This window comes from Emydura macquarii, unplaced genomic scaffold (genome assembly GCF_026122565.2).
Source record: "Emydura macquarii macquarii isolate MOO-44397 ecotype Brisbane River unplaced genomic scaffold, CSIRO-AGI_Emac_v2 contig_1043, whole genome shotgun sequence".
NCBI lineage: Eukaryota > Metazoa > Chordata > Testudines > Chelidae > Emydura > Emydura macquarii.
The window spans coordinates 3,154,948-3,170,720 of NW_027131180.1; the positions used below are offsets into that span (position 1 = coordinate 3,154,948).

Genomic DNA, 15,773 nt, shown 5'->3' on the forward strand with positions numbered 1-15,773 from the left:
TCTGCAAAATATGACAGATGGCAATCCTATAACCCAGCTATTTGTTTCAACAGAAGAGACAGAGCAGTACAGGAGCTAGGAATGTAAAATTCAACAAGTCTAGGAATGAGGGTGGATTGATTTAAATCACCAAGAGAAAATCATTGATTTAAATCAAGTTCCCCACTAATACTTCTTCAAATATTTCTTAAACAATGGTGCAAATCTGATCACTAAAACATGTTAATTTACAATTCAATATAGCATTTTACAACATCTAGGAAGGTATACTTTGTGTAATTTTTTAGATAACTTGATTTTTATTAATTTAGGAAACAGTACATAATATTCATTACCTGTGTCAAGGTGCAGTTGCAGCAGCAATACGTTAGGAATGATAAGAACTAAATCACACACACAAACACAATAGCACTTATATTTTATTAAAGTAAATGTTAAATATTACATAAACGTTTCACATTTGCAATTGCAGCAGGCTCCTGAGTTGCCGGCTGCACTTAAACTTTTTTTTTTTTTAATTTTCAAATTTTATTAACTCTTAACAGACAAGTCATCATAACACTAAACGTATGCTGTCCTTAAAACTTTTACAACTAGCTCTCAGCTTCCCCACTTCCACGGTCATATTTATTCATAGACTGAAACAGAAATACGAGTTTTCCTGATTTTTCAACACCCAGTTGATTTCTTAGCTTTGAGTGAATAATACCAAACGATGAAAATATTCTCTCTGTGCCTGCAAAGAAAGCTACTGCTGTGAAAAGTTGACTTAGCAGCTGAAGGAACACTTTCAAGGTGCCTGGCTAATGATTTCCACCAATTCAGGGGAGTAACTTTGTTCAAAACATCATCAATAAACATGTACTGTTTAAATGGTTCCGCTCCAGCCCTGAAATTTATTATGACCAGCATAACTGAGGAGTGATTTTGAGATGCCCATGCCATGGCAGCAGCATCTTCTTCAGAAGTTAGGCATCTACCTTTATATCTGGGGTCGAGAATGTTCGCAAGAAAATGAGGTGGAGTTAGTGCTTGATCCATTCGCTTCTTTACTGCCTGCAATTTAGCTTTCTGGTGAGGTATTTCTTTCTTCAATGTCTCTTGAAGTGCCTTCCAAATTTCGACAGCATTAGCAATGCAGCAACAATTTCTCTGAAGTTTGTTTAAGGCTACGGATATAGGCTTCAGTATACTGAGCGTATCCTCTACATTCCTCTTTAATCCAATGTTAGATACTTCGGATGAGATATTTCCATCTATTTTATCATTGTTTTCTTCACAAAGTTTTATGAGAATAGGCCAGTTCTTAATAAATTGTTCAAAAAAAATCAACCATCGAACATCTTTATGGAAAATTTGTTTGGATCCTCTCGCTCTCTTCAGTGATGCTGAAGCAAAATGGGAGTTATGGAAGTATTTTGCGACTTCAACAACATTTTCTTTTATTCCTGGAGAAAACGTACTTAAGTTTTTGGCTAAAAGAGGCATTAAATGGGCACTGCAGCCATATGTTATTATGGAGCATCCTATCGTTTCTTCTTCGAAGTATCTTCTCATCTTTGCCACATTTGCAGCACTGTCTGAGACAAAACTGCACACATGACAGTTGAATTTCTGTTCACAGTTTATTACAGCTGTCATTGCCAGTTCTTTCAAACATTCTGTTGTGAGGGCATTTCCCGATGTATCTATTGTTTCTGAAAGATATGCAACCCATCTTCCGTTGTCACACAGGCACATTACTGGATCATTGTGTACATTGCTCCACCCCTCGTGGATTAAACTGGCAAATTTCCCCTCAGTATTCCTTGCACCCTGTTCAAGTTCCTTCTCATATACTGTATCTAACAACCTTCCACCAATGTCTGCTTTACCAGGTGGAGTGTAGCCTGGTTGTAAGGACTCAACTAGGTCAATGAAGTGTTTACTGTTAACTGTGAAAAAGAGAATTTGTGCATAAATGAACCGAGCAATCTTTTAATCTATGGTGTCTTGTTGGTATTTGCTGGTGCTTACTACAAACCCATCCATAGTGGCGATTTTACTGGATGATTGAAATCCTTTGCTTGCTACTGATACTTTGTTGTCTGAAATATGTTTAGTTGCAGCACTGCTGCTAAAAGTACCAACGGATGACTCTGACTGTGACTCTCTCTCTGCAACAACTTCAAAGTCTCTTATGCTTAAATGGAATCCTGAAACAAAATTCAAAAATGAATTTGAATAGTCATTCTTCTCAGTTCTTCTCACTCTATTATTCAGTTAATCATTTACATTGTTTTCAGCAAGGATGCAAATCCGATTCCAAATTACCAAAAAAGCTAAGACTGACTGCACTTAAGAGTGCACTTAATTTTGGAGTAAGCCCTACAGAACTCACTGGCACTTCTGGTTTTTGAGAAAACAAGTATAGGATGCGGTTCCCTTGGGAAAGCTGAGTTATGCTGAAGTAAAATAGGGAACAGACTTATGGCATTACCATTATGGTCTGTGGCCATGATGTTCCAAAATAATGGGCATGTATTATGTAATATAAAATAAGAAAATAACACCCAGTGGCAACTGGCAACTCTAGATTTCTCTTACTGAAGCTTTCTGTACCATATATTTGGGTGATAGATTCTAAACCTAGTTAACTAATTAAACAAGCCATAAGGATTAGCTAAGCCAAACTTTTTTTTCTAGCAACATCCAACATAGCAAACAGCTTGGGAATTTACTTGTTAAATCACACTTATACTAAAAGGCATAGAGTGCCCTGAAGAACAATGCATTGCAAAAGGAATTATTTAAGTTACTAACCAGTTGATCCACATTGTTCTTCAGACATATCCACATCTTCAGCCACATGATTTTCTCCCAATAAGCAGTTTTCATTATGATGTTTCATTCTTGCAAATAGGCCCTGCATCTCTTTCTTGCAGTGCTTACACTTGACACATTTTCCTTTATTGCCCAATAAAGGAATTTCTTCTGAATATTCCCAGATAGGTCTCTCTTACGCCCAGAAGCCATGACATTTTTTCTGTGGCAAAAATGTGGGGGAACATAGGAAGTTGTGTATGTACTGAATAACGTCCTTCCTTTTTCTTTCCAGTTTTTCCTTTCCAGTCTTTCCAGTAGCTTTAAGTTATGCAACTGAACCTGTACTTCTTTAAATGTCCAGTAAAATCAAAACAGTGATGTGACACCACAGACTCTCTCCTCTACACATAATCCTAATCATTCTGAGTAAAACTCCCAGTTGGAAATAACTGTTCTAGCTTTTTACAGGCACTGCACTTCACTGAATTGTCAGTATACACATCTCAGCAGTCAATTTGTTTCATTTGTTCTGTGCACCATATGATATAGAGACAAAGCTATGTTATAGTTCATTAGTCTGTACGAAGGGGAACTGAAATTTCTATTAGCTAGAAAAATACAAGCAAAGCATTAAAATGCTTAACAAGAAGCCCTCTTCATAAACTTGAGACAGGATGTAAAATACAAATTGGACATTCTCTAATAAAGTAACCACTCATTAAAAGGTTCACATTTCTTAACAAGCAAATGCAAATTATCAGATACCATTTGTCATATAGCTTTCATTTATGGCACAATTCAGTTTCTGTTGCAATTTATGTTTGCCTCATTCAAAGAAAAAAGGCACAGCCGTAAGTCTAATGCAAAAGGATAAATCAGTCATTCTTCTATGACTCTGCTGTTTGGCTCTCTGTTCCTTTGTGCTGATGCTGCACGCTGATTTGTTGATTTCACTTCATTCTTCACATTTCTCTCTGATTTAGGGTCAGGAGTTTCTTTGAAATCCTTCAGTTTATAATACAAAATTAAACCCTCTGGGCACATTTGAATTCTTCAAACAAGAAGGACATTTTTTCATTTTTAAAAATAATTTTCTTGTACTTAGGTCCTTCAGAAGGGGTTTTCCCAGAAATCTTCACTAGCTTAACTTTCTATTGTGATTATGAGCCTCAATATGCTCTAACAAAGATGCAGTTTGGACATGATTGTGGTCAGTTAATAGTCTTAACATTGCTTAAAAACCAAGGAAAATTATACTGTATGCAAGGCAATAGCTACACTACAAGCACTACAATGGCACAGCTGCAGCCGTGTTGCTATAGCACTGTAGTATAGAGACTTGCTACAGTTAATAAAGGAGTTTTTCTGTCACTGTAGTAAATCCAGTCCTTTGAGAGCTGGTAGCTAGATCGACAGAACTCTTCCATTGACCGAGTGGTGTCTATACTGAGGGGTAGGTCAGCTTAATAACGTCTCTTTGGGGTACTGATGAAGCTAGGTCACCTTAAATTTTAGGTGTAGATGACTAACTCTGAATCAGAGACCTTAATTCAGTGTGATTTTGCAATTTCTCACTGTAAGTTATGCAGTCATTCTAAAAATGTGACTTTGCCCCTACCCCATCCTCCTCTGTTCCCCCCCCCACTTTTTCTAAGTATCTGTGTATGGTACTTACATGCCCCCTCCCACACACACACTACTGTAGCATCTGAGCACCACACAATCTTTAAATATACTGTAGTTTTCTTCAATACGCTATGAGGTAGTAAAGTACTATTTATCCCCACTGAGACCTGAGAGAGACTGATTTGCCAAAAGTCACCCGGCAGTCTGTGGTGGAGCAGGAAATTGAATCCATGTCCCCCAAGTCCTAGACTAACCCCTTGATCAGTGGCTCCCAAACTTTTTCATGCCATGACCCCCTTTGTGCTCATCTTTGTTAACGCAACTCCCCTAGTACTTAGTATTCAAGCTGGCTTTGCGCAAATGAACACTCCTTTTACCAGTCTACTTTGAATACTACGGATGGGTAGGCAGGTCCAGATTAGTCAATGTGAGGTTGGTGCACTTGCAAAGGGCCTGGGGCCCCTGACCACTGGACTAAACAAAAAAGATGGGCAACTGAAGGTCCAGGGGCCATACTCAGCTTGCCAGATCATTTAATTTGGCTCTCCACCCTGCATGATGGAAAGGGGAGAAATCCCCACCTTTCCCGATCTCATTGCCATGGTCCTGCATCCTCCACATGGAACCTGTGACTTTCTTCTGGCCCTAGAAGGCATGCTGCTGCTGTGAGAGCGTTCTATTGCTTCAGTAGCAGACAGTGCTGCCTAGCTGCCCTAAAGGCTGTTTGCTTAAACTTCCTTGCATTTTCTTCTCCCCCCACCATCTCACAGCCCCCCCCCCCGCAATAATCTTTGGGTCATGACCCACAGTTTGAGAACCACTACACTAGAACATCCTTCCTCTATTCAAGTATGTCAGTTTCATAAGTCATGCAATGCATTTCTAAGCTAATTACTGGTGTGCAGTAGCTAGCCCTCCAGACACTGGAGGAAGTGTTCTCCATCATCACAACTGATCCTAACACAAAGCCAGTCAGAGCAGAGTTCTAAGTTTGCCAGTCCACCTCTGTGTTTAAAATATTACTATTTTCCCATAGATTCTAAAGCGTCTCCCCTCTGCCTCTCTCGCAGATGACCACACATACTGCACATCATCTGGTTAGAGGCCAGAACAAGTATTTTGAGAGATGCCAATACCAAACTATGGACTAAATGGCTGGAAACATGCAGGGAACAAAGGTCAAGCAAGCAGTGCTGAAATGGAAATAATTTAGTCCAACCATGCTACACTTGGACTGGAGGAGCAGAGAAGTCAGCCCACTGACAGCGGAGTGAAAACTGGAGTAACTAGGGACATGAAGGAGTTATGGGTGGATGGGAATGTGAGATGAACCATGGCAGGGCTGGAATACAGGCTTCACTCCTCTTTGGTGAAAGGTGCAAGGAAATCTGACTGTGGTACTGCTGTTTGATTCAGGACAAAGGGGGAAAAAGAAAGCAAATGTGACTTAATTCAGACAAACACAAAATAGTGAACAAGCAGGCATTTAATCTTTATTAATGCTAATTATGTATCGTGAATGATATTAAGATCCCAAAATGCTTGCCAAACTCTACACAAAATACATTTATCCAAACATCCTGCATCACCAAAATGCAGCCACATCTGTGGCAGGAAGACATGGTCTTTGAACAGCATATAACAAAACAGTAATTCAGGGCAGAAGGGAAATATACTTTTTTGAACTGAAAGTACAAATTAATGTTAGATGGGTTAGAATGAATAATCACTCAAACTGATTTTAGTCAGGACACTGGGTCAACATTTTGGCTCTTGCAAAAAATGACAGAATATTTAATAATCACTATTTGAAAGACTGCACCTTCAGTAATAGTGTTGGCAGCATTCTGATAGTACTGAACCTGTACCCTGACTGAGAAGACAACTACCACTGAATGAATCAAACTTGTGGCTTGAGAATTTATCATCAACATTTTAAGTAACTTGTCTGAAGATATTAAACAAAATAGTATATTTCTCTCTTTAAACATGCATAAGCTATTTATCTCTACAAAATACTATTTGTTTTAAGGCCTGGATGATAGGAGTGTCCAGAGTCTAGTAAAACAGTGCAAGAGGAGTTGATTATGTTGCGGCATGTTTACCAAGGTGACAATAAAGCTATCTCAATTTTCACAAACATTTACCCCCAAAAGAAACTAAATAAAACTGAGGAAAGCCATTTGATAAAGGGGCTCTATTTTACTTTTCCAAGGAGTTACTGCTAATGAAGTTTAACAATTTAAATGTTACTTTGAAGTAGACAAAATCCTTTGAAGCGAAAAGATCCAATTGGTAAACTTTTTCGTAAGGTTCAAAGTCTAGTCCATAAAAATCTGCATCTGCAAACATGGCAGTATCAGAAAATAATTCATTCATAACACTCTCCACTTTTTTCATAATACCCTTCACTGACTGTATCTTAGAGATACAAAAAAAAAAAAAAAAAAAAAAAAAATTTCCAAACAAAATTTCTGGGAAGCCTAAACCAAAACTAGTTTAAGATTTTCCCAGTAATTAGAGAGAAAATATCTTTTTTTTTCCTTCAGAGACATAAGATCAACCTTTTTTTGTTTTGTTTATAAAAAGAGCAATTAGAGTCACAATCTATCATTCTCTACCCTGACCATCAATGTTGTGTCTTTAAATTATCCACTATTTTTTAAATTAAATACCTTGGACTTCTTACCTTGTCACTTGCTTTTTTTCCAGATTTCTTTTTTTTAGGACTATCCTTCCAGAGAGATTCTACAGCTACATATCCTTGCAGACTCCAGTCATACAGCCTTGAACCAGTGACCTTTAAAACAAGAGGTTGTTAGAAGATCAATCGGTTGAAGAACCAAAGCCTGAGAAGGGTTTATTCTTATTACAATTGAAATGGTTCCAAAATCCACCAACACCCGTAAGTGGGACTGCTTTACAAAACACTCAAGATACTCAAGTATGGAATGTACAGCATTACTAAAAAACACACCATAAAAAGAATGACAACAAAAAATACCACCCAGAAAAAAGGGAAAAGCAGAAAAATGGTTTATTTTCAGACATTTTGAACAAAGTATAAAGAGAGGATTTTAAAATAGTCTGTCCACCATCATCACAAATGTCAGCAAGATTATGCATAGTTCTCTGAAAAGTGTTTATTAGTAAACTCCTAATGTACAAAAGAACTAGTCAAGCCCACCGTTTTGGCTACGTCCCATCAAAATGGAGTTATTTTTCTTAAGATTCTCTGTGACATTAGAATCTAAAGGATATTTTTCACCAGGATAGGAAAAATCCTACTGTCCAGCAACCCAGGATATCAAAAAATCCCAGTTCAAGGAATTGAAACACCTGAGGTGCACTTAATCTTGTTCCAGAGGTGTAGCTGTGTTAGTCTGTATACAGCAAAAACAATGAGAGTCCTATAGCACTTTAAAGACTAACAAATTTAATTTCTGCAGGCATAAGCTTTCATAGGCTGTAACCCACTTCAGCAGATGCAAGAAATAGAAATCAGATATGGGGTGTGTGTATATATATATATATTACACACACACACACACACACACACACACACACAGAGAGAGTAAGGAAGAACAATGGGGTGGGGAGGGTGTTAGCAAAATCCATTTAATTAAGAGTACATGAGGCCAATTTGCAACCACTGATTAGAAGGTGAGAATGTGTAAACAGTGACAATTACTTCTTGTAATGATATAACCATTCTAACACCTACCCTCCCCCATTGTTGTTCCTTACCCTTGGATGTATATATATACCCCCATCTGATTTCTATTTCTTGCATCTGACGAAATGGGTTGCAGCCCATGAAAGCTTATGCCTGCAGAAATTAAATTTGTTAGTCTTTAAAGTGCTACAGGACTCTCTTTGTTTTTACTTAATCTTGTGTGTATTGACAAACCATTGGGTTGTAAGTAATTCTAACCTGGGTCTCCAGCCTAAGACTGAAAATGGCCTCATACTGGCCTTCTTTCAGATAGCAAAGAACAAAAGAAATAGACTTCTGCCAGCCTAGACACTTACGATATATATTTTTTAGACCAGAAGCACTTCGGGATATAGACTGTAACTTATGCTCTTTGTACAGAAGTTAGCACAATTGAGTCTTGAACCTGACTGAGGCCTCTAGACTATATTGTGAATTTTATGCACGCATACCCCACCCAACTTTTGGAGAGGGGGTGCTGTGCCTGTGTTCCATCCAAACAGCAGCAAGGAGCCATTTCTTCTCTGTGGAGTACACAAGAAAGGCCAGTTCTCCTTTTCTGATTGCTCTCAGATCTGCCATTCAAATCAATATAGTTAGGATTTTTAGATGCAGGTCACACCAACAACTTGTCTGCCTACCTACAAATTTCTAATGAACCCACCACGTGTCCTTGAGCGAGGGAAAATAATGCACAACATACAGGAACCTTTCTCCTGCCTTAAAAGAAGTTGCATTTTCAGATGGGGAGAAACAGCTGTAGCATTCCACTCTCTCGGCCACCCTTTGCCTGGATCCTTTTAGGACCTTCATTACAAAGCACCATTAACCTTTAGTGTTTTGCTAAGAGAAGGCTTCACCATACAACTCACCCCATTTCAAAGTGTAGTTACAGATACGCACCTTGTTACTATTTAGAATTGGAAAATGGAATAAAAACAACCAATAACTGATCCCAACAGGAAATCATATCTATACACTGTAGTTATAGACAATACAATTATTTTAAAAATAGATTCATTTTTAATACAAAAAATTTGTGACAAATAAGTTTTCTAGTCATAGAATCATAGAAGATTAGGGATGGAAGGGACCTCAGGAGGTCATCTAGTCCAACCCACTGCTCAAAGCAGGACTAACCTCAGCTAAATCATCCCAGCCAGGGCTTTGTCAAGCCGCAGCTTAAAAACCTCTAAAGACGGAGACTCCACCACCTCCATAGGTAATCCATTCCAGTGCTTCACCACCCACCTAGTGAAAAACTTTATCTTAATATCCAACCTAGACCTCACCCCCTGCAACTTGAGACCATTGCTCCTTGTTCTGTCGTCTACTACCATTGAGAACAGCCTAGCTCCATCCTCCCTGGAACCCCCTTTCAGGTATTTAAAGGCTGCTATCAAATCCCCCCTCACCCTTCTCTTTTGCAGACAGAACAAGCCTACTTCCCTCAGCCTCTCCTCATAAGTCTTGTACTCCAGCCCCCTAACCGTTTTTGTTACCCTCCGCTGGACTCTCTCCAACTTGTCCACATCCTTTTTGTATGGGGGGCCCAAAACTGGACACAATACTCCAAATGCGGCCTCACCAATGCCGAATAGAGAGGAATAATCACTTTCCTTGATCTGCTGGCAATGCTCCTACTAATGCAGCCCAGTATGCTATTAGCCTTCTTGGCAAGCAGGGCACACTGCTGACTCATATACAGCTTCTTATCCACTGTAAACCCCAGGTCCTTTTCTGCAGAACTGTTGCCTAGCTTGTCGGTCCCCAGTCTGTAGCTGTGCATGGGATTCTTCCGTCCAAAGTGGAGGACTCTGCACTTGTCCTTGTTGAACCTCATCAGATTTCTTTTGGCCCAATCCTCCAATTTGTCTAGGTTCCTCTATATCCTATCCCTACCTTCCAGGTTATCTACCACTCCCCCCATCTTAGTGTCATCTGCAAACTTGCTGAAGATGCAATCTACCCCATCCTTCAGATCATTAATGAAGATGTTGAACAAAACCGGCCCCAGGACTGACCCCTGGGGCACTCTGCTTGTTACCGGCTGCCAACTAGACATCGAGCCATTGATCACTACCCGTTGAGCCCGATGATCTAGCCAGCTCTCTATTCATTTTATAGTCCATTCATCCAACCCATACTACTTTAACTTGCTGATAAGAATACTGTAGGAGACTGTATCAAAAGCTTTGCTAAAGTCAAGGTATATCACATCCACCGCCTTCCCCACATCCACAGAGCCAGTCACCTCTTCATAGAAGGTAATCAGGTTGGTCAGGCATGACTTGCCCTTGGTGAATCCATGTTGACTGTTCCTGATCACTTTCCTCTCTTCCAAGTGCCTTAAAATGAATTCCTTGAAGACCTGCTCCATGATTTTTCCAGGGATTGAGGTGAGGCTGACCGGTCTGTAGTTCTCTGGATCCTCTTTCTTCCCTTTCTTGAAGATGGGCACTATATTTGCCTTTTTCCAATCAGGGACCTCCCCCAATTACCATGAGCTTTCAAAGATAATAGCCAATGGCTCTGAAATCACATCAGCCAACTCCCTCAGCACCTCAGATGCATTGCATCTGGCCCCATGGACTTGTGTATGTTCAATCTTTCTAGATAGTCCTGAACCTGTTGCTTCAGCACTGAGGGATGTTCACCTCCTCCCCATTCTACGCTGCTAGTCAGACAACTAGATCTGAGATGCAGGCTGTCTTTCGACGAGTTGTCTTAAAAAAAGGAAACACATACTTAGCCTGTTTGGCCAACCATGTTAAACTAGCTAAAGTAGGTCAAATTTTAGGTATAAACAAGTTGCTAGTTGGCAGGTTGCACTGAGAGAAATAAGTTTTTTTTTCTGCATTTGATGGTGATAAGGGCAATAATAAAAGAAAAAAGCAAACACCCAGAGAGCTGGCAATGAATGTGCCATACCTCTCCAAAATCCTCACAAGCACTGACGGTATAAACCTTTGTACTCTGGTCTAGCTTTTGAAATGTTAGCTCCCAAATATTCAGACAGAATTAGTCATTCACTTCAGAACAGTTTATACTTCATTAGAAAAAAAATTCTGCTTCATCTGAACATAGAATGCTGCAGTTATGTGTGCATCACCATTAGAAAGCTGCAAAAAGTGCAAATTTCTTAGAGTAAAAATAAAAAACACTCCTTTTATCTGTCTGTGGTGTCAGAACCAAAAATGCTAGCAACACAAGATGAAGGAAAACCAACAACTGTCTGTATGCAGCAGCTATTTTTTCCTAGTTACAAAACTTGATCCAGTGCATGCTCTTTAATCTATACACAGCAAAGGACAACATATTGCAAAAAAGTGCCAACTGTGATGAAGTACTGATTTAATCTATTTTTGGGTCTTAGCATTGTTTTTAAAGCCATAACAAGTTACTGTATTACTCTTACAAACCAATGAATGACTGAAGATTTTCAGGCGGTGTATTGGCTCAGTCTTGCATTCCTTACAAACCTAAATATCCCAGAGTTCATGGACTTCAATGGAGTTATGAATGTGCAGTGACTGTAGAACTGGGCCTCATTTTCACATTTTGAAATTCTTTGGCATGAGTAAGAAAAATGGGACAACTTTTGTCAGAGAAAAGCACTTACAGCCTAAACAAAAACTGCAAGCAACAAACTTATGGGTTTCACATAGACAGAAACAAACAAAAAATGTCCAAACCACAAACTACCCACTTAAATTATGATGCCCACCCTGTCTCTGTGCTTATAGCGCCAGAGGTTATGTAATTCCTAAGTGTTAGGTACAGTCCTGTAGATTTAACATTACGGTGTTTTCAAAAAAAATTAGCCATTTTAGAGAGCTTTGTCACATTACAGTTTCTCTCCTGGCTGGAGTTGTCATAACAAGTAAAAGGGAGTAATAATACAAAGTCTCAGACTTTCAACTGAGAGCTGTCAGAAGACAAGCTTCTCCCAGGCCTTCAGGAAAGTATTTTAGTAACTCCAGATTTGGTGTAAACTGAAAGAGGACAGAATATAGTTCCTTTCTCATTAGTGTTAGGCATACTGAAATTTAATTTCCACTGAATTCAACATAAAATTGCAAACATGTTTAACTCCACGGTAATAGTTAAATAAACACTAAAAAGTCAGACTGGCAAGTTTTCAGGAGAAGTTTTGAAGAAACTTGAAAGTGAGCTTATGTTCTACTTTGTGTCCCAAATATCTCTGGGCCAAGTGCAACAGCCTCAGGCAGCATGACAGTTATTTCCTGTTACCTTATTGGCACATAGACAACCTTCTCCCTTTTATTGCATACATACTGTGTACTTACAAAATTAACTACCCTACTTCAATACATCTCAGTTATCAAGCAGAATTAAGGTTAATGGCTCTGTATCAGTACGGCTTTGGAGGAACCTTAACTGAGAATTTGCTGACTTTTTAGACACTGCAGTCAATTTAGTTTATTGTCAAGACAATAAATCATGACAACAGCCGTGCACTGGCAAAGCTTTTTCCTTGCAGAAAGACAGTGAGCATGAATCAAAACAACTTGTACATGTGCTGTATTGTGCAAGTTGAAAAGACCCAGTACTGAGAAGGATTATTAAAAATATGACTGAAAACTTTTCTATGGTACAAAGTTGATTTAGGTAGTTTAGTAGTAGATGCTTTTTCCAGATTGAGGCTGAACCAGAGTTAAGTGTAAAATTCAGGTAAGTGTAATAACAGATCCATATTTTATCTTGGATCAAAAACAGAACAGTTTTAAAACACCAGTGAAAGTTCTGCCAAAACCACATTAGAGCAATCTGCCCAAGCTTGTCTGTTAAGTGAAGGTCAAAGACAGCATAATATATCTTCATAACATAGAGCTTTAAACTTTGTTCAAAGTAATACAAACAATATCCCCCAAAAGATAAGAGATATCTTTTAGCAATCTTGTACTAACAACTACAAGTTTGTTCTCCATAAGAAAGGTGCCTAGAGAAAAAGTCTTTTAGACTTCCAGTGACAGGAAGTAATGTCTGGAAACTATCCTTGATCATTAACTGAATTTAACCATTCAACTTGTTGAGCAACTGTGGAACAAATCAGGCTGCTACTATACATTCTGTGTACCTGGTGTTCCAGAGCTTCTGTTGGTAGTACACCTCATTCAACAATACAAACATTGTAATGGAAAGAGATTGACATTTCTAACAGTCGGATGTGCAGAACCTGTATCACAACCCCATTCTGTATTCTGCTTAGCGTATTTCCCAGTTCTTTGATGAGCTAACCTTTATCCATTGGAAAGTTTTAATTAAGAGAGGAATGTGCTCCTTTATACTTTTAGGTATTTGGCGATATTTAACATAGTGTACAAGCATCAGGACTGTATGACATCCAACGAAGTGCAGAGTGGTAAACTACTCAATATAGAGTAATTCACATTTTAAAAGCCAAAACCTCACACAAACAACAGTTTTTCCAAAAAGCCATGTTAGAAAAGTATTCGTGTTTGAATTGGGAAGTTTTTATTGTTCCCAAATTAAAGGAGCCACACATTTATGAACCTTAAAATGAAAGACCAAGTTACCTTTAGTTATGTCTTGTTAATCCATCTTAAACGTTTATTGCTACATCTTAGGTCAAATCAAGCAAGACTTGGACTTTTAAAAAGTTTTGTTTTAAATAAAATCATTTATATGAAGCTAGATGTTTGCTTTCTTTTAAAAATCTCTTCATGATGTAACCCTCTCAAACTCAGTGCAACACCTAGGATGAGGAAGGGAAACACAGAAATGGGTGATGTGCAAGAGGACTGTTTTAGACATGAGGGTTGGAACAGGAACAGATGATAAGGAGGAAATAAAATCCCAACGCCTTCCTCAACCAACCAAAAACAAAACACACTGCAGAAGTGGTAGTTACTTGTCACCAGAGTTCTTAGAAACAGACTCTGCATATCCACACTCACGGGATGTGCTGTCTGGTGCAGTCTCGATGATGGTATCTTCTTGTAGCAGTGGCTGGTAGACTGCTCATCTGACTCTTCAACCCCTCTCCTCAGCATTCAGAGGGGGTGGGCTGCTCCGTGCCACCTTTGGTTCCTTCCAACCACTTCCTCAGAGTAAGGATTTTACACAACTCCAAAGATGACAGGAAAGAAGGTGAAGGGAGTGTGACTATGCAGAGTCCAACTCAAAGAAGTCTGGTAACAAGAGAGTAACTTCCATTTCTTCGAGTGTCCTCTACATAGTCCTATTCATGGGATGGTTTGGCAATTAATTCCCCATGAATTGATGAGGGGAACTCACATGAGTGAAAAAGGATTGGAGTGCTACCCTACTGAACCAAGCACCTGATCTAGATGCCAGATCTAGGGAATAGTGTTTTGTAAAGATATGACTAGAGCACCATGTGGCAGCCTTGCATAGGAACATGTCTGAGGCATTCTAAAGAAGTAGCTACAACTTTAGATGAGTGTGTTCTCATTGCAGTAGAACAGATGTAATCCTATATCCCTCTTCTATACACCATCTAACCCTCCGAGATAATGACTTTAGAGTTGTCAGCATAGGAAATAAAAAGTTTAGGAGACTTCTGAAACTCTTTAGCCCCTGTTAAGAAAGTAAGCTTAAAGCTCTTAGTGCCTAAGCTGTGTAATTTAGATTGAGCTCCCAGGCTGGAACTGAGTTTATTTGTGGATACATATTGACCACCCCTCTCATAAACTCCTGAACTGTACCATGTGCAAAGATAGATTTTTCAACTATAAACAGATGATGTGCTGCCACTACTTCCAAATGTACTTTCAGAGAAGATATAGAAAGATTCAGAAACTTTATATGTAATAAGCATTCAAGAACATATTGAACTGGTGCCCGTACAGGATCTAGGTGCTTTTCACTTATCCGGTCCACAAACCTAGACCACATAAGATCATAACTCTAGAAAACAATCAATCAATGACAAAGTGTTAATCAGAATCTGTTCCACCACTAAACTGCAGCTTTTACAAGTCTGTTAGAGACCCATAGCCATGCAGGTAGGTGTAGCGAAAGATGGTCAGAGTGATAAATGTTCCTACCATGTTGCAATATGCATAGCATCACTGGAAGTTTTTATACTCCCTTGGAAAGATGAAAATCTGTATATCACTGTTGTCTCAGCCATGCTGGAGAAATTAGAATTATCTAGCTCCATTGTGTCTTATCTTTAATCACTCTCTGTATAAGAGGAATGGGGAAGGGAGGACCCATCCCACAATTAAGAAGAAAAATATCCAATATGGATAGACTGTCTCTGTCTACCACCCTTGATAAGAAATGGGGACCCTTAATATTCTGCCTGGGGGTGAAAGGATCTATATCCAGAAACCCCCAAAGGTTGCAAATGTCTAATGAGCCCATTACAGACCATTTGTGTAACTGCAGGAGAACTTTGCTGAGTTGATATGCTATGTTGTTGTCCTCGTCTGGTAGGGACAGACCAATTGGTGAGACGTCGTAGTGGCTACACCAATCTTCTAATTTGAGTGCTTCCTTGCAGAGCTGAGACCTGCTCATTCATTGTTCATCACGCTGTCTGTGATGACCCGTTATATTTTGTTCTGGATGTGATGCAAAAAAAGATATGTGCTAGACTGACAGTTCTCAACTC

At 39.1% G+C, this 15,773-nt stretch overlaps 1 protein-coding gene across 1 annotated transcript in view; it reads right to left on the reverse strand.

The window, feature by feature from the left end:
- Positions 1–15,773, reverse strand: part of APOO (apolipoprotein O) — a 72,793-nt gene that overhangs the window by 17,923 nt on the left and 39,097 nt on the right. The window contains exon 7 of the mRNA XM_067545043.1: positions 7,121–7,231. Coding sequence (XP_067401144.1) covers positions 7,121–7,231 — 111 coding nt within the window. The remainder of the gene's footprint in view (positions 1–7,120; positions 7,232–15,773) is intronic.